The 19,418-nt window shown below is 41.1% G+C and overlaps 1 protein-coding gene across 1 annotated transcript in view; it reads right to left on the bottom strand.

Moving 5' to 3' along the window:
- The window catches only part of LOC146374562 (gamma-aminobutyric acid receptor subunit pi), an 82,662-nt gene that overhangs the window by 19,817 nt on the left and 43,427 nt on the right, over positions 1-19,418 (bottom strand). Inside the window, exons 3-4 of the mRNA XM_084947753.1 lie at positions 9,243-9,355; positions 2,270-2,337 (exon numbers count right to left, since the gene is read on the bottom strand). Of these exons, the coding sequence (XP_084803879.1) occupies positions 2,270-2,337; positions 9,243-9,355 (181 nt within the window). The remainder of the gene's footprint in view (positions 1-2,269; positions 2,338-9,242; positions 9,356-19,418) is intronic.

Here is a 19,418-nt window from a genome sequence, read left to right as displayed (position 1 = left end):
AATACGTATGGAGGAGTTTAGAAGAGGGATACAAGAGTGAGTGTCTCTACTTAACCCTATCTTTTCAAATTAATTGAATTGTAAATGCAGAAAAATACCATCAGATTTTGATCCACCATGTAATACCATCTGGAAAGCATCTGATTGGCAACAGCTTAATTTTTCAGCGGTGCGATGATCCCAAACTCAAGGCCAATGCAGCATAGTATATTTGTATAGAAAATACACAGTGGAAAGCTATCAGTCATGGACTGGCCTCCTGAGATCCTGGACCTCAACATTATTGAAGCGGTGTGGGATCATCTTAACAAAGAACAGAATAAAAGGCAGCTGACATCCAAAGAAAAGCTTTGAATGTAGTTCTGGAAGCTTGGAGAACTATTCGAGAAGACTACTTATAGAAATTATGAGAAAGCTTGAAAGTTCAGACAGCTTTGAAGAATAAAGGTGGTCATACAAAAAAACGTGTACACATCAGGTTAAAAGAAGTGAGGGAAAAGGCAATAAACTTTTCATAACTGCTAACAAGTATGATGCTTTTTCAAACATTTCACAATACAGACAGACTAATCAATAAACTCGGAAAAATTATGTTTTCTGACATGACAAAAAGTTCCTGCATTGCACAGTTTCTTGTTGCATTTAATCAGTTTTAACCTTCGTGGTTTATTAGTTAGGGACCCATGAAATGTATCGATACTACCAGTCAAAAGTTTGGTAATGGTTTTTCTTTATTTTCATGACTATTTACATTGTAGATTCTCACTGAAGGCAACTATAAAACTATAAATGAACACATATGGAATTATGCAGTAAACAAAAAAGTGTGAAACTGAAAACATATTTTAGATTCTTCAAAATAGCCACCCTTCGCTTTCATTACTGTTTTGCACATTCTTGGTATTCTTGTGATAAGCTTCATGAGGTCGTCACCTGAAATGGTTTTCCAACAGTCTTGAAGGAGTTCCCAGAGATGCTGAGCACTTGTTGACCCTTTTGCCTTCACCCTGCAATCCATCTCATCCCAAACCATCTCGACTGGGTTTAGGTCAGGTGACTGTGGAGGCCAGGCCATCTGGTGCAGCACTCCATCACTCTCCTTCGTGGTCAAAGAGCCCTTACACAGCCTGGAGGTGTGTTTGGGGTCATTGCCCTGTTGTAAAATTAATGATGGTCCAACTAAACGCAAACAGGATGGGATGGCATGTCACTGCAGGATGCTGTGGTAGACATGCTGGTTCAGTGTGCCTTCAGTTTTGAATAAATCCCCAACAGTGTCAAGACCCCACACCATCACACCATCACACCTCCTCCTACATGCTTCATGGTGGTAATCATGCTTGTAGAGACCATCCAATCACCTTATCTGTGGGTGGAACCAAAGATCTAAAACCTGGACTCATCAGACCAAAGCACAGATTTTCACTTGTCTGATATCCATTCCTAGTACTGCTTGGCCCAAAAAAAAATCTCTTCTGCTTGTTGCTTTTCCTTAGTCGTAGTGTCTTAGCAGCTATTTGACCATAAAGGCCTGATTCTCCTCTGAACAGTTGATGTGTCTGCTACTGGAGCTCTGCTTGGCTCTAATCTGAGATGCGATTTCTGAGGCTGGTGACTCGGATGAATTTATCCTCAGAAGCAGAGGTGACTCTTGGTCTTCCTTTCCTGGGGCAGTCTTCATGTCAGCCAGTTTTGTTGTAGTGCTTGATGTTTTGACTTTGACTGAATGTGTCACTTGGGGACACGTTCAAAGTTTTAGCAAATTCCCAGACTGACTGACCTTTAGTTCTTAAAGCAATGATGGACTGTGGTTTCTCTTTACTTAGCTGATTGGTTCTTGCCATAATACGAATTCTAATAGTTGTCAAATAGGGCTGTCAGCTGTGCCAACCTGACTTCCCCATTAAGAAGGCAAGAAACTCCACAAATGAACCCTGACAAGGCACACCTGTGAAGTGAAAACCATTTCAGGTGACTACGGCTGTATCCCAATTCAAGGTCTGCAGCCTTAAAGGCCGCATTTTAAGGCTGCAGACCCTGAATTGGGATACAGCCTACATCATGAAGCTCACTGAGAGAAGGCCAAGGGTTTGCAGCACTGCCAACAAAGCAAAGGGTGGCTACTTTGAGGAATCTAAAATATAAGACATATTTAGACTTTTTTTTTTCAATTTTTTCTTTGCTACATAATTCCATATATCTTGCTCTATATATTTGATGTCTTCAGTATTTATCTACATTTCAGAACTCAGTAGTGTGATACTCTTACCATGTTGATCTCTGAAATGGTGTCAATGCTGGCAATGTCCAAACTCATACCCACTGTTACCGGACCATCTAGAAAAAAAGAAGAAACCATTCAAAAACATACTGCTCTATGTTCACACACTGCTTACTCCCTTCACTTTTAGTCTACATTAATCTTTGTTAATAGTGTATCTGGCAGACTGACAGACAGACTATTTCAAAGTCTATGTTTTGCTTGAAAATAACTTTTTCTGTGGCACATGGAGAAAGGCTGAGCTGTATCATGACACATTATTATATATTCAAGTTGACCTCAGCTCATTATGAGTGCTGTGAGTGTCACTGCCCACTCAGCTGTGTCTACACAGACACAAGTAATTTAGAAAGAAAACCAGAGGAGCGAGTTTAGCACCTCTCTCAGTGACCACTGCCAAAACAGACTGAAGAGCTCATTATGAGTGCAGCCTTGGGATGACACAGCTGCCACTGGGAGTGTGGCTGTAGCCACAGTTGGGCTTTAGTTCTCACAATTTTGGCTGTGAAACATTCACATCACAGCAGTTCCTCTTGAATCGTCTATGAAACTTTCATTCTTAGCAACTCTGACTGTCCCACTTACACTTCTGATGGATCAAGAATTAATTTTTACACAGTAACATACACGATTTATAGACAGGGCTGCACATAAGTGGTCCGCAGGTGTGCATTCGCTGTCAAAATAAAAGTATTCCTGGAAATTCAGAGAATACGCGCTTCTTTTGCGGTGGAGGAACACCAAAGTAATTGCTTACGGAGCTTGCTTCTTCAACATCTTTAAGAGTTCTGAACAAATGTCTGTCCTCCTCCAGAACATCTTATATACGCAAACGTGCGTTCCAACTTCTTATCTGTTACGCGTCTTGTATTTTGACAGCAAATGCTCACCTGCGGACCATTTATGTGCAGCCCTGTTTATAGTTTCCTGTGCATTTCAAACATTGTCCTTTCTGATGTTTTTTTTTTTATATATTTAAAGTAACATGGCTGCTATGAGGCCAGCTAGGATCCCTGTGGCCCTACAAATGATCCAGGACGGATGGGATGAAGAGCCCATTGGAGGCTTTGACTCAGAATCTGACATCTAAGATATAGAGGACCCAGACTATTGCCCTCCCCCCCCCCCCCCCCCCCCCCCCGCCCCGCCCCACACACACTGAACAAGGCCAGTCAGATACAGAGGAGTCCTCTGATGAGTCCTCTGAAGAGGAAATGGATATTGAGTCTAACAGAATGAGCCCCTCTTACTGCTCTAGCCACAATATTCTGAATTAGTCGGCCAGGGCTTGCACCTGGGTTTAGTACTGTCTCCCCAATAAATGCATGGAAGATGTTCATGTCTGATAATATAATAGAAGAGGTGCTGACATGCACAAACATGGAGGCACGAAGAGTAGCCACAGACAGGGGAAAAGAGTGGAAAAATGTAATCAAACATAAGCTCCTGGCCTTCATTTGATTGACTCTTCTTGCAGGAAGTGAGAAGAACTGGGATGTACCAGTCGGTGTGCTTTTTGGGAGTCCTCTGCATAACCCATTGTACAAGGCCACTATGTCAATTCAAAGATTTAAAGATATTTGCAGTTTCTTGCACTTTGATGACAAGAGGACCAGAGCCTACCGACTGAAAACAAACCACATGGCAGCTTTCCGCTACATATGGGGCCTGTTCCTGGTTAACTGCAGGCAGAAATTCATCCTCAGTGATTGTGTTACAGTGGATGAACAACTTGTGCCTTTCAAAGGGAAGGCCCAGCTTCTGCAGTATATGCAGAGCAAGCATACAAAAGTGATACAAGTGATACAAAAACTGCAATTTCTTAAAATTAATGGAAAAATAAATAAAACTGCAAAGGGCCTCATGTCACAAACATGTTTTATGAGGAATACCTCAAATATGAGAATGTTACAACTCTTTGTTTTAAAGATTTTGAAGAATAACAACCGAGTTTATAGCAAAATGCATTGTTTCTATTTGGGGTCATTTTTGACCCCACTCGTGGAAGAGTGTAGGTATTGGTAGGTTGTGCATCCAAGGGTTAAAGGGTTACAGCAGCAACATGGCATACAAGAGATGCAAATCTAAAGGCAATGCTGGAGCCTCACTGCAGCAGAATGTTAAGTAGAGTTTTTGGTGCCAGTTGTAATTTTCACGCACACGGCACACAGAATCCAGGTGGAGGAGGGTCCCACGGCAACTGTTTTATATGACCAAGGCAGTTTAGCAACACAAGCACCTGTATAAAAAAGCCCAAAGCCGACCGTACTTCCTCAGGAGGCTGAGGTCCTTTAACATCTGCAGGAAGCTCCTGAGGATGTTTTACCAGTCAGTGGTTGCTGGAGTACTTTTCTATGCTGTGGTGTGCTGGTGGAGCAGCACAGCAAAGAAGGACTCATCCAGGCTGGAGAAACTGATCAGGAAGGCTGGCTCTGTGGTCGGCATGAAGCTGGACACTCTGGTGACAGTGGCAGAGAAAAGGACACTAAAAAAACTGCTGGACATTATGGACAATGCTGGGCATCCTCTGCACACGGCCATTAACAACCAGAAGAGTCTGTTCAGTGACAGGTTGCTTCTCCCAAAGACAAGAACCAACAGACTTAAAAACTCCTTTGTCCCACACGCCATCAAACTGTTTAACTCCTCTCTGGAGGGGAGAGGGAGAGGAAACAGGAGGACAAAGGAGGGGGGGACAACTAAGCTGTAGTGCCTCTTCAATTCACTGTGCAACACCTTTTGTGCAATACTTTTGTTATTAGTCAACGGTGCAATAGACCTCAATACTTTAAATGTGCAATTCACTTGTATTTTTATTTTTATTCCTATTTATTCTATTTATCCCCTTCGTATATTTTATTTATATATGTCTCTGTATTTATATATGTGTGTGTATATATATAATATTCTGCTCATGCTCTGTAACTTCTGTCGGTGCTGTGCTTTTGGAAACCGAATTTCCCAGAGGAACCCACCCGAGGGATTAATAAAGTTTTATCTTATCTTATCTTATCTTATCTTACTTTATCATACAAAGGTACAGTAGTGTGGCAAAAGCTTGCAAGGTTATCAAGTTTTAAGGTAGTGATCATGGCATTAACAAAATAGATTTCTCAGGTCTTCAGAAAAATAATTATTGATACTGTTGCAAACAAAAAAATTGTAAATATTAGAAAACCATCTCTAACCATCTCCAAAAAGACCAGTGATGCCTGTATGCAGTTTGCTGTCATCATGCAGACATCCAGCCAGCTTTTGGGCAGACCATTCTACAACTGTTTGTTCTAATGGATTTCACTGTATTAAATCATCAAACCCTTACAGCATCTCATCTCTAAAACACGGGGATGGGAGGATAATTTTTTCAGGGCTGTTTGGCTGCCTCTAGGGCAAGAAGGCTACCATCACCGATGAAGCAAAGAATTTTGAATCAGATCAAATTATGTCAGGAAACAAATGATCTCAGTTTTAAGAGAGTGTGGGTAATGCGAAAAGAAAACAGTGCACAGAACACAAGATGTTCTACCAAAATACAGCTAAAGAAGACCAAAGATTCGAAGCTCCAGAATCACTTAAATCCAACAGGAGTTGGACAAGAGGCTCTGACGCAAACCATTCATGTGAGGAAACCCAAACTTGAATGTACTGCTTTAAAATTATTCTAAGGTGATGTGCTAGAGGCCTGATCAATATTAACCAGAAATGTTTATTCGTGAGATAAAATCAAAGGCTCACATACTTGTACCCATTTTATCAGGTCTAATTTGATTTGATGATGTTTTTTACTTTTAGCCTAAGACATTTGACAAAGACGACCAAAATAAATACAAAACGCAGATTTCAAAAGATGATTTCATTTAGTAAGGGAATAATGCTATTCAAGCCTATCTGGCCCTATGTGAGAAACTAAATGCCCCCTAAACCTGGTAACTGCTTGTGCCACTATTGGCAGCAAGACTGCAACCAAGCATTTGCTATCAACTGGCAATGAGTCTTTCATATCACTGTAGAGGAATTTTGGCCCACTCTTCTTCACAGACTTATTTAATTTTAACCACATTTGAGAGGTTTTGAGCATGGATTTAAGGCTAGACTCTGACTAGGCCACTCTAAAAACTTTGTTTTGGATGTTTTTGAGCCATTCACGATAGACTTGCTAGTGTGTTTCAAATCATTATCCTGCCCAAATGGGCTTGACCTTCAGGCCATGACTAATGGCTGGACATTTACTGTCAGGATTTTATGGTAGAGAGCAGAATTGATGTTTCTATCATTTACAGTTACTTTTACGACAACTGTAACAGGATTCAAGCTTTCTAACAAGTTCATCTTTTGTCTCATCAGTCAAGAGAATATTTTGCCAAAAGTCTTGAGAATGGTCGAGATGTTTTTGCCACATTTGCCAAAAACATCTTGACCAACCAATCCGTTGGGATATTTTTGGTCAGCAGTGGTTTTTTTTGCAGAGTCACTTTCTTTTTGCTGAATGATGAACACTTACCATAACTGAAACAAGTAAGGCCTGCAGTTCTGTAAATGCTACCCAGGGTTCTTTTATGACATCTGGATGAGTCATTGATGTGTTCCTGGAGTAATTTTTTGGAGGCCCACACTCCAGCGAAGATTCTCACCTGTTCCAAGTCTTCTCCTTTTGTGGAGAATGGCTTTCAACGTAATTCCCAAAGCCAGTCCCAAAGCTTCAGAAATAGCTTTGTAATCCTTTCCGGACTGATAGATGTGAGTAACTGTTTCTCATCTGTTCTTGAGTTTCTTAAGACCGTGCCATGCTGTGTTTCTGTGATGTTTTTTTCAGATCTTTTAGCCTACTTCACTTTGTCAGACAGGTTCTATTTAAGTGTTTTCTTGATTCAACAGGTAATCACACCTGGGTTTGGCTAGTGAAAGTGTCCTGGGGGGGGGGAATCACTTTTTAACTTACGGCCAGTTATTTTTTCTTATAACCTTTAAAACTATTAAAATATCAACAAAACAAACACAGGAAATGGAAAACATTAAAAATTTCCAATAAAATGATCTGCAAAGCAAAACAAAGTGTATTCGAAAGGAACCAGGAAGTGGCAGTGGCTGTGTGTGTATATGTGTATGTATATGTATATATATATATATATATATATATATATATATATATATATATATATATATATATGTGCATATGTTTTGGATAGCTTTTTTTCCCTTGAAACCATTTAACTGATTAGGGTTATAGATAAATATATAAAATCATGAACTTTTTTCTGCAATTGTAAGTTATTGTGTGTGTATTGGTGCTGACTAAGAATTGTATTAAAATGGTCTGTATTCCTTAATTTTTATGCTGTGCTAGCAGCACATCTGTCTTGGAAGCACCCTAACTTCAAGCAGTAGCTATCATACGACAACAGCAGCTGAACTTGAAACAATAACTAAATAATCGACCACAGCTTCATCCGTCATAGCCAGGCAAGGCGGGAGCAGCTGCGCTCAGAACCGGCAGCTTTCTACTGCTTGAGAGCTGCCTTCAAAAATAAGTAACAGTGTGTCACACCCTCTCTGCTTTATATTGAACTGTTGTGGAACGCAAAAGTGGGGCTAAAAAAATTCTCTCTCTGACCTTTTTCTAGATTGTGTCTGAGTGTGATGACATAAAAGGGTATTTTGAGGACACAGGCATATATATAGTGTTGCATAATAAAACATTGTGTTATATAATGTAAGGTTATTGGAGGACAGCATATTTAAAAATGCTAAAGACCCCCACTTCTATCCACCAGCTGCAGTCTGCCGAGTGTGAACCTCCTTGAGGGAATTAATTCTCCCTGATTCACCATCAAAGACAGGGTAACTTTGCTGCTCTCCTGTGTTTCATCTTTCTATTCTCCTTCCCTTTTACTTATCAGTCATTTTTTTTCCTCAGAGACACACAAATGAGTCTGGTGTCATACTGCAGATACTGTATGTGCCAATGAGATGCATGTAAATCTACTGTATAAAAGTGTTTCTTGTGGAGTTTAGTATTAAAGGAACAGAGAGTGTGGCTCTCCTTTAAATCCAGGCAAGAAAGTGATTATTCAAAATGCTCAGTTATTCCTTTAAGGGTGTTTATGTGCTAGAAATGATGATTATTAGTTTTTGAGTAAGGAGGCAATCCACTTCAAACGCCAAAAATGAGCGCTCAGACGGCATTGTGCAGACCTGCTGGCTGTGCTTGAGGTTATCTGGCCCAGATGAGAAGTGAATCCTTGCAAAGTTTAACCAATTTTAACTGTTTTTGTGGCAAAGAAAATGCAAATGTAAAGGAATGAATAAAATTAATGGAGGTTCCAGCAGTGCCTGAAATGCAAAGGCATATGCGTGTGTGGGTGTGTGAATATGTCCCTTTGCTAGCGCTTTTACCATTACCGTGTGCCAAGCTTGTGCTTCCAGGCGGGAGGACTGGTGATTACGCTGAATAGCATTCGCCTTGGTAAAGTCCAAGGTGTTATTACAGATCAAACAGCGAGTACACAAACCATAATCACATTGTGATGGATTCCCGGAGCTCAGAACAATAACTGTAGCGAGGGATTTGCGGGGAATGACATAACATTGTTCTTCTTCTGAAAGCACACACTGTGGCAGAGTTTGTTCCTCTATTGCAAACAAATTGGTCACCTGGTAGAAACTGGAATCTAAATAAGACCATGTATTGTATGTGTTAAAGTAAGTCTTGTATATGTGCTTTCAGGGCTTCATAACATGGTTAAACCTCCATGCCTATACGCAGAAAGTAATGGAGCACACCAATTTCAAAGCTAAATTAAACTGACGTAAATTTTAATGTATGTATGTCAGCATATATTATCTGAGATGGGACACGCAAGCACAAAATTGCATTATGAACCCATCTCGTTCTCTGTCAAATGCAGATTTCCCCTGGGTGTTCTGTCATTTCCATGGCTGCATGTGTCTGCAGTTCCCTTACTGTCAAAGAAAGGCCTGAGGTACTTGTTGTATCCTTTCATCAGCCTCTGGATGGTAGGAGGCAGAATCTCTCCTTCCTTCACTTCTGCGTTGAGCAACGAGCTCTCTAACAACCTGAGAACAAAGACAGACAGAGGGGGGTAGAGGGAAAAAAAAAAAGAAGCAGAAATAAGAGTTATTTTTCGTTTCTCTTCCCGTTGTGCATTTACCAGATGGATTCTTCTTTGGCGTTCACAGAGTCTGCAGGGTATTGATTGAGTTCCACAGCAAGTCTTACCAGCCATGCGGGGAGGGAGTAAAAGAAAGAAGATTTAAATGGAGAGTTGGAAGTTTTAAAAAAATGCAAGAAATGAATAAACAAACAAAAAATTCTTTAAACTGAATGGGTCAAGAAAATGTTAAACCAGCCATAACTACTTTTCCATCCACCTACGAATTTGAAATTACTATTTGCTTTCATAAGTTGTTGTTGTTTTTTTCCCTTTCTTTTTTTCCTTTTTATCCTTAAACGCACAGTGAAGTGTGGGAAGATGATTATATTGCTGGCAATTGTGGCAGCAGGGATGGGGGATGCGGGGGGCACTCATTGCGCTTTCCCTAGTGGTATGTGTGTTTGTGTATAAATCAGGCTCTAAATACAGAACGCCTGCTCTGTAGAGAGAAAGCCCCAGGGCACGTGCAATGATGTAAGAGGGACTGAAGCAAGACAGATCAGACCATGTGCAGAGGCAGAAAACATTCATCTCCATGCCCTGGCAGCATTTCAGAGTTCCCTCTGTCACTTGTGCGCTGCGGTAGTCAAACGTGTGACAAGAAGAGATACAATAGTGAAGAAAAATGAGCTCGATTTCTTACACTATCAACACATTCACGAGGCACTGTATTAAAAATACAGTGTAAATAAATCCTTATACCTTGGTATTCTTATTCTAAACAATTTAGTGAACTAGGATCAAAATGATCCGTGTTTCCAGTGAAACTGCTCCCATACTATTCAGACCCCTAAAAAAAGTGTGCTTTTCCAGCAATATCTAACCCTTTTGGGCACAGTTTATGTGGTGTCTTTGTTTAAATCTTCTTCTTCTTTTGGTTGCTCACTTTAGAGGTCGCCACAGCCGATCATCTGCCTCCATTTCGCCCTGTCCCTTGCATCTCTTCTGTCATGCCAGCGCTCCGCATATCCTCTTTTACTGCATCCATGAACCTTTTTAAAGTAGCCCAGCTCCCGCTGATCCAGTGTGGACATTTCATTCTTAGAGATATTTGACAAACATTTCACACCAGATGCCCATCTTGACACTACACTCCCAGCACCAGGTGTACTGTACACCACCTTGTAGCCCTCCTCTGATAAGGTTTGTGAATGGGTTTGAATATAAATCATCAAAACATCTCAAGGTGTATGTAACTTGTTTGCAGTGCAGCGCTACATGAAACCTACTATAGCTTAGTTTACTTGTAAGTAAGGCGTAAGGAGACTTAATCATTGTATTTCATGCGATAAAAGAATGAGATCTCTGTGAGACAGCACCATGAGTTAAAAGCCTTTATTATCGTTTTAACTTGTTATCAAAGGGCAATTTAACACGGCTCATGCTAGCACACCAAATCTGCATTCAACACGAAAGTCAAGCCGCAGTTGATGTCAGTGTCATTTTTGCATGTATTCAGTCAGGCTAAATTGAAAATGGTATTTTGGCCAGATGAAAGCCTGTGGGGAATATGCAGACCTTAAGCAATTCATCCAATACTTCCATACACTCTGAACCATAATGATGAAAAGTCATGGAGGCAGTGGAGAGATTAATCCTCTTGTGGGCTTAATTATCTGTATCCAATTTCTGGAAAACCATTAAATATTTGTTAAGCCTTTTACATAAAACCACAACTGAAGGGCTGTTCAGTAGTGCCTCGTCTCTAAAGTTATTAGCCCCTGCTGCTAAAATGACGTGTTTACATACATTAACCAGGTGCAAGTAATAATGTGATTAAATGTTATCTCTTTTCTGCCTCAAATCCACCTCTTTAACAATTGTTCAAATAATAAAACAGCCATTTAAAACATTTCCCGTGTTTGTTGTTTTCCACAACAAATATGGTCAATGTTTCATCTAAAAGTCTCATTAAGCAGGGTTTGTATCCACAAAAAAAACTTGAAGGTTTTAATTTATAAGAAATGCAAGAGGTTGAGTTTGTATAAACAGCATAATCCAGTATCTTTAACAGGGTACAATTAATTACAGGGAGGAAATTATAACAGGTCGGCTACCTTTGGTAACTGATGTTAAGTGAAGGACAGAATCTGAGGTAATATGGTATATTTTATGTGAATGAATAAGAAATGTAATAAGTGGTAGCTTTAGGTTAATTGTGTTTTCCCTGTTGTATATACTGTAAACCACTAAAATGGTAAAAAAAAAATTTTAAAAATTCAGTCTATGTTCAAGTAATTCCAGTGAGGCAAAAGCTCAGACTCAGACTGCTCGAAACCACTCAATTTCTATCTGTTATTTCTCCTCTTGGCTGTCTTTGACATTATTGAGAGCTGATAGCCCTAATGTGGTTATCTCAGGCACACAGCTCTGGCTGTGAGCGCGGAAGATCTGTTTGCAAGGGGCAACCAATCAGGAGAATATTAACTTAAGGAAGGGAGAAAGAGGCTAAAATAGCTTGTTTCAGACAGAAGCTGAATTAAAGTGCTTCCTCAAGACCTAGTATAAGATAAATAAGGGTTACTTTGAACTGCAAATCATCCAAATCTTGACTTTGAGTTATTCAATGCAAGAATTATTAAAATATTAAAATATTAAGAAATATTTTTAGCAGGACCGTATCTATGTACAAATACAATAGCATGTGGTGGCCACCATGTGGCCACCACATGGTAGTCTCTCATCTGTTCCTTGTCCAACCACAGGTTTATCCACAGTATGCTTGCACAACGAACCATAAAAAACTGCTGGCCTCTCAGCTTGCCCAGCTCACCCAACTTTTAAGGGGCACAGTCGTGTCCATGAAAACAAGACCCACTATAGATTTCATGGAAATTGAAGCCAAGCAGAATCAAGCCTGCTTCCATAGACAAAAGCCGGCTATGGCGACAAGATGGCAGTAATTTAAAGGAAGGCTCAAACAGGCAATGCAAGAAGATTATGGGACAGAATGCTAATTGATGTGTACAAGGAGAGATTGCTTCACTTGGGTTTAAATTGACGTTTATTTTTAGATTTCACTGGAACGATCAGTGCTTGCCTTGCTTGCCCTCAAAGAATTCCACTACACAAATTGCAAATAAATATAAAAATAAAAGTCAGGGTGTAATCATATGTACGGAAGAGGATTAGGGCCACTGGGGAAAAAACAGAATTCTGAGAAAATATAATTTTGATGAAATTAATCTCAGAAATCTAAGAAAAAATTATTCTGATGAAAAAAATCAGAATTTGACTTTTTTCTCAGAATTCTGGAAAAGAAGAAAAAAAAAAGACGTGCCCACGTTTTTTTTTCAGTGGCCCTAATCCTCCTCCGTACATATGTCTAATCCATTCATTGTTTGTAGGAATAATTTAATCTGGACCAATGTCGTAGACCAACAGCACAGCTCATCACTGTCTCACAAAGATAGAGTAACTTTTAATGCTCTGACAGAGTAACACAGTAATTTTGTGACTGTGTGTCCTGTCTCTGTGTCCAGATCCTTATCTAAGGAAACTGTTTGTCATCACCCTTTTCCCCTTTGAGAGAATAGTTTGTTTTTGGGTTTTTTTGGTTTTTTTACTAGAGTCCACCTTATGGCTTAAGAGCAAGATGGTTTGCTACAACTGTTGTATAGCCAAGAAAAAGTCTTCCCCAGAAAACTGACTGACTGTGTCAAATCAGCTTAGACAGCGAGGTAACTCGCTCCCAGCACACTGTTGCTATGCTGCATAATGTCTCACTCTTGTGACGTGTACCCTGTTGTTTCAGCTTAAAACATCCTTGCATGAGAAAGCCACGTCACTGACAGTAGAGACAGCACTCTGCCTTTGGCATGCAGCATTATCAGTCTGTATCACCCAGTGTGTCCCTCGATATCTTTACAAATGGCTTTGCATCTACACAAGTGTGTCTGTGTGCGCTTTTTCATGTCTTTTTTCTTTTGGTTGTTGTTTTTTCAAAGTATATCACAGATGAGGACAGCTGTTAAAATATAAAATAAAACTGAAGATATGGACCACATTTGTTAAAGAAAATCTTTTAAAATTGTATTGTTTAAAAAATGCACCAAACACAAAAAATATAAGACTTCTAGTCCTTTATATTATATATTATACTGAGTCCCATAGCACTGCACTTACTGATAGTGACAGAGCTATCCAGCTTTGATGTTCGTCAGGGTTTTACAGTCTAAGAATGAAACACAGCTTCTTTGACCAGAACGTGTGCTAAGAGCTCTCAGCTCCTTTCACTCCATCCATCTCTATAAATCCCCAGACTCTAACTTTTGGCTGTCTAAAACCTTCATCTGCAGGCGGGGATGAGACCTGAGCTCTCCAGCCTGCCAAACAGTCGCTATCCACTGAGCCCTGACAATGAAAAAAAAACAAAGGTAGATCTTTAGAATGCTCCAGGAATCACCAAGGCCACTAATGGTTACAAATAATCTTTGTTTTTTTATGTACAAGGCAGCATTATCATAAAAACAGGAGCCTGTGTGTTGCAGTACCAACCGCGCACACCAACAAACAAGCAAACATCGCTCATCTTTATGTACTGTAGGGTTTCTCTCTCCCAAGATGAAAGCACAGTGTGTGGAATGCACATTTTCCCAGAACGCATGCTGACAGACCAAACACACCTGCCGACCGGGCTGCCTATCAAGAATAACAGGATGACATGTTGAATACCCAGAACTAAGAAGAGGAGGGTCTGCCATACTAAGTCCCAATTTTAAGCTTTGCTTTAATATATATGTATATACAGCAATATAAATTTAAAACAACATATTTTGCTTATAAGTGTTGTGCATCCATTAGCCCATGTTTGGTGATCTGGCAAAGTAAAAAAAAAGTAGAGCTACTACATTAGCCCAGAAGCACCAACACTTAATATGTCACGGTGAACGTACCAGCAGAGCTTCTTCCATCAAGTTAAACACTTTCAGGTTTTATTTGAGGTGGCTGCACGTGTGGATCTGTTTTTCTGTCTATAGCCATTTTCTATGGTGGCCCTTTTGGCCATTTTGGGGAAAAAAACACACACACGTTTTTTTTTTGGTTGTTTACATTTTTTTTATTGGTTGAGTTTTAGGAGCCACATGTGTTTTTATACGTGTATCGCAGCTCTTCCCACTTTTCAGGACATTAACTGGCAGAGGTGCATGTAAGAGGGTAAATATCTAAGGCAGTGTGAGCTTAAACTTGCTACTGCTCCACTTCAAAGGCCACGTGATGTCCAGTTGAGCTGAGCTGCATCACTGTAAAAATAGCAAAATTCAGTTGCTATCAGTAAAACTGTAGCTAGCAAGTGGCCTGTATCCTGCCTTCACTTAGGCACCTCCATTGCTTCGGCATCCAATGTAACCTTTTTCTGGCTATGTCCTACATTAGAAGAAAGAAAAAGTGGCTTACAATGTCCTGGCGTAATCATCTCTGTATTGTCCAGGGTATGCGGGGGTAAGCACCACACACCTCATGGTTTCTAATATGCACAGATTCAAAGAAATGTTCTTGTGCTATCTGGCCCTATCAATATCATGATAAACTGAATCCCGACTAGTCGGAATGTGCTATTTCAAAGTTGATACAAACTCCTTCATAAAAAGGTATTAAATTACTCAGCATAGTGAATAAATGTTAGAGCAAGAAAAGAATGGAGAATTTCAAAGAACACTGTTTGACGGAGAAGTGCTTTATGGAAAAGTGAAGTGCAAAAGCACCAAAGTAATGGACACTGACAGTGGTATCTAAAAGCAGGTTACCGCTTCAGCTGCTCACTCAGGGATGTCAACATGAGTATCAATACTGCATGTGAGCAGTAGTGATGGGATTTCCGGCTCTTTTTAGAGATCCGGCTCTTTCGGTTCGGCTCACTAAAAAGAGCCGGCTCTTTCGGCTCTGAACCGGCTCTTCAGGTTGTTTTGTTGCTTTAATTAATTTATTATTAACAATAATATAAAATGTCATCTGGGGCTGGGCGCTCATGCATATACCGGCTCACTCCTGGTGGCCGATTGGCGGGGCCGGGCGCCTGTGGCCCGGCTGGGCTCCTTCCGGGGGGTGGGATGCCCTCAGGCCTCTGGGCCTGAAGCTCGGTCCTCTCTGGCACAGCTGGCTGCCGGCGGAGCCCGCGGGCACGCCACTGCAACCCCCTCTGGCCTCTGCTCCGTAGCTGCGGGGTGACCTCTCGTTTGGGGCTCTACTCAGCTCTTCCCAGGAGGGTGGCACGGTTCCCCCCCCCTTTGGTGGTCCTCCTCGGGTCCTTGTACTCTGGGGCCTCTGGATATCTGGGGCCTGGATCTCCTCCATACCTGCTTCATACCCTGGTGGACGGGGCTATGGCTCACCACACTCCCTAGCAGATCGTTACATGGAGAAACCTTTGGAATACAAGCATGCTGATCCACACAGGTATGCACACAGGTGTACACACGGGTGTTCACAGACGCGGACTACACCTTTCTTGGCTGCTGCCTCAAAGCACATTGTGCGCTGTCTATCTTGTGTGCTGCACAATATCGTTTATTATTTAGTATCTACTGTTATCTACTGCTAGCTAGTTTATTGTGATGGTGCTGTTTTTATTACAGTTTTTCTCAAATGTTAAAACACAAAAGCCAATCCTGTCACCCAAATGACCAGTAGTCTAAACACATTTACTAAATGTAGCCACCATATTCCAGTACCATAAACACATGTCACATGAAGACACAATTCACAAAACACAACCCTCTGTACTCATAAATCTAAACACATTTTTCCTTGCTAAAACACATGTTGCAAAACAACTCTGCTCATATTCTCAAATGAAAGCCCATGTGATGCAAAATGCTTGCCACAGTCACCAATCTTTGAACACAGGGAACACACCTGGCGTCAGTCACTACACACAACGACTCAAAATTGAAGACACCCGTTGCTAATGATGTGACCCCACCTATAAAAGCATAGTTTGGTGAAGATGCCAAACAATCACAATGGATGAAGGCATTCGAGCGTGCGGAAGGAGAAGAGCTGCAGGCCAAAGAGGAAGAGGGGTTGAGATCAGAGGAGGAAGAGGTGAAGACCTAAGAAGAAGAGGAGTTCGGAGTAGAGGAGGAAGAGAAGGAGGCCAACAAGAGAGAGGAGAAGGTCCAGGTGGGAGAAGAAGACAACCTCGCACCATCATAACAGATGATATGCGAGCAACAGTAATTGATCATGTCATTGGCCATGGCATGACAATGGCTGAAGCGGGACGAAGAGTACATCCAAACCTGAGTAGGTTCACCGTGGCCACCATTATCAAGGCATTTAGACAACACAACAGGTATAGTACGCTATTGCTTTCTTTGTCACACTACAGTTTTACAGGCCTGTGAAAGTGGTCTGTTACTTTACATGTAGTTTTACATATAAATCAGTCAATTGACAACACATGTTTCTTTCTTTAGAGCTGAAAGGATGCCACATAGAGGTGGGAGGGTTGCCATATTCACAGCGGCACAAGAAACCCTCATTGCAGATATGGTTCGTGAGAACAACTGCATTAGACTCCGAGAGATCAGAGACAAAGTCATTGCAGATAATGTAAACTTTGAGAACATTGATGCTGTCAGCGTGTCCACAATAGACCGAGTTCTCCGGCGCCAACAGATGAGGATGAAACAGGTCTACAGGGTTCCCTTTGAGCGCAACTCTGCGCGACACATAGAACAACGTTACGAGTATGTGCAAGTATGTATACATCCATGTCCACAGTACAGTTAGTGGACATACTGTGTTGCTTAGTGGCCTACATTACTTCTGGACAATACTGTGCTACCTGATTGACCGTTCTGAACACCTGTACGCTTTTCCATGTTCACAGAGGATAATGCAGTTGGACGCGATGGCCAGACCCCATGAGTACCTCTTCCTGGATGAGGCTGGCTTCAACCTCCAGAAACGAAGGCGAAGAGGCCGTAACATCAAAGAGCCATCACTGAGGTTCCTGGCCAACGGGGGGGTAATATTACTCTTTGTGCAGCTATGGGTACGGAGGGGCTTGTCCACCGGCATGCTGTCCTTGGGTCTTACAACACCCAACGTCTCCTCACCTTCCTAGAGGAGCTAAAAGACATCCTCCTGGACCGTCAACAACACCATCCTAGGCTAGCACATCACATGTATGTGATCATTTGGGACAACGTCCGCTTCCACAAAACACACCAAATCAGAGAGTGGTTCACCACCAACAGTGACCACTTTTTAAACGTCTGTCTGCCACCCTACTCCCCTTTCCTGAACCCTATAGAGGAGTTCTTCTCATCATGGAGATGGAAGGTGTATGACAGACAGCCATACACAAGAGAGAACCTCGTACGGGCAATGGAGCTGGCCTGTGCTGACATCCCAGTGGAGGCCTTCCAGGGATGGATTCGCCATTCCAGGGCATTTTTCCCGCGGTGCCTCGCAAGGGACAATATAGCCTGTGATGTGGATGAGGTGATGTGGCCCAATGCAGCTCGGCGACATGATGCCGCACAGTGACTGTGTGTAATACTGTAAAAAGACCGTGTAGACAATAAAAAAGACTTCACACCCTGATCATGTTTCCGAGAGTACTGTTGTGTGCGATAGATTCTGTTTTTGCATTGAGTTGTGTTACAGTAGTGTACGTACATGCAGGATGTTTTTATAGATTTATAGTCTTCATGTGAAACTCACAAATCTAAATGCCTAATCCTCTGCAGGGTTCTATGACGATCCGTTACTGTACAGTTTATAAAAATATGCATTGGCAGTTATGAACCAAAGAACCTTCTCACAAATTGAGCATTGTGTTTTCAATTGTTTTGCTGTAGTGTGTAATGCTGTGTATAGTGTTTACAGTTTTGACAGCTTCGAGCTGCTCTCTTGGTGTGGGAGTTTGAGTTTTGCAGTGGGAAGGTGTGGTTGTGTTTATGTAGCTTTAGAGAAGGGTGTTGTGTTTGGACATTGGGGGACCTGGTGGTAACGTTTGTGACATGTGTTTTAGCATTTGAGAAAAACTGTATGTTGCTCTTTGTTGTTTGCTTTCTCTTCTGTTTTTTTTCTCCATACAGGTGATCCAGGCGTTTTGTTTGTTTGTTTGTTTGTTTTTTCCTTTCTTCCCCCCCCCTTCTCACCGTCTCTTCTCCCCTTTGGTTTTCTTTCTCTCCCTCTCTTTCTTTCATTCTTTCTCCCTGTCCTATCCCCCAGTCACGTCTGTCCCGTTTGTAGCAACCGAAAATAAAATAAATACATAATTATAATAAAGGTCAATCAAATGGACCAATATGGCAAGGCCATGATGATCCACTTGGTAAAATAAATCCGCTTGGCATCTTTCTTGGCCTTAAGACAACAATTCTGATGGCTAAAGATCCAAACGGGACACAAAAAAAAACCCAAAAAAAAAACCAAAAAAAAAAAAAACAATAATATAAAATTATGCACAAAAGGAATTACTAATGTAAAAAAAAAGTGGTTTTATTTATATATGTTTATATATAAATATATGCAGTGGCCCCTAGAGACAAAACACGTACAAACTCCAAAACACATTTCTAGCATGAACTGAACTTCCAAAGCAGAGCTACTAGATCACTTAAATTACACAATTGAAAGCATGTGTGTATTGTTTGTGTATTTATACACAGGCACTCATATATATTCAAATAATTTAAAAAAAAGTTCATTTACCTGTTATTACCACACACCAAATCCGGTCGTTGGTACTTGCTGGCTTGTGTAGCCACAAGATAACAAAAGCTCAACACTGCGCCCAGCATCCTGGAGCACTTCTGTTGTCTTTTGTACGTGTTTTGAGTTGTTATGTGCTTCTGAGTTTTTACGTGCTTCGGAGTTTGTACGTGTTTTGGAGTTTTTACGTGTTTTGGAGTTTGTACGTGTTTTGGAGTTTGTAATTGCTTCAGAGTTCGTACGTGATTTGAAGTTTGTATGTGCTTTGTCTCTAGGGGCCACCGTAAATATACTTT

The sequence above is a fragment of the Perissodus microlepis genome, chromosome 13, assembly GCF_051167445.1.
Source record: "Perissodus microlepis isolate ML-2025 ecotype Zambia chromosome 13, ASM5116744v1, whole genome shotgun sequence".
Classification (NCBI taxonomy): domain Eukaryota; kingdom Metazoa; phylum Chordata; class Actinopteri; order Cichliformes; family Cichlidae; genus Perissodus; species Perissodus microlepis.
The sequence above is the reverse complement of the archived record's forward strand: the minus strand, read 5'-3'. Positions and strand labels throughout refer to the sequence as shown.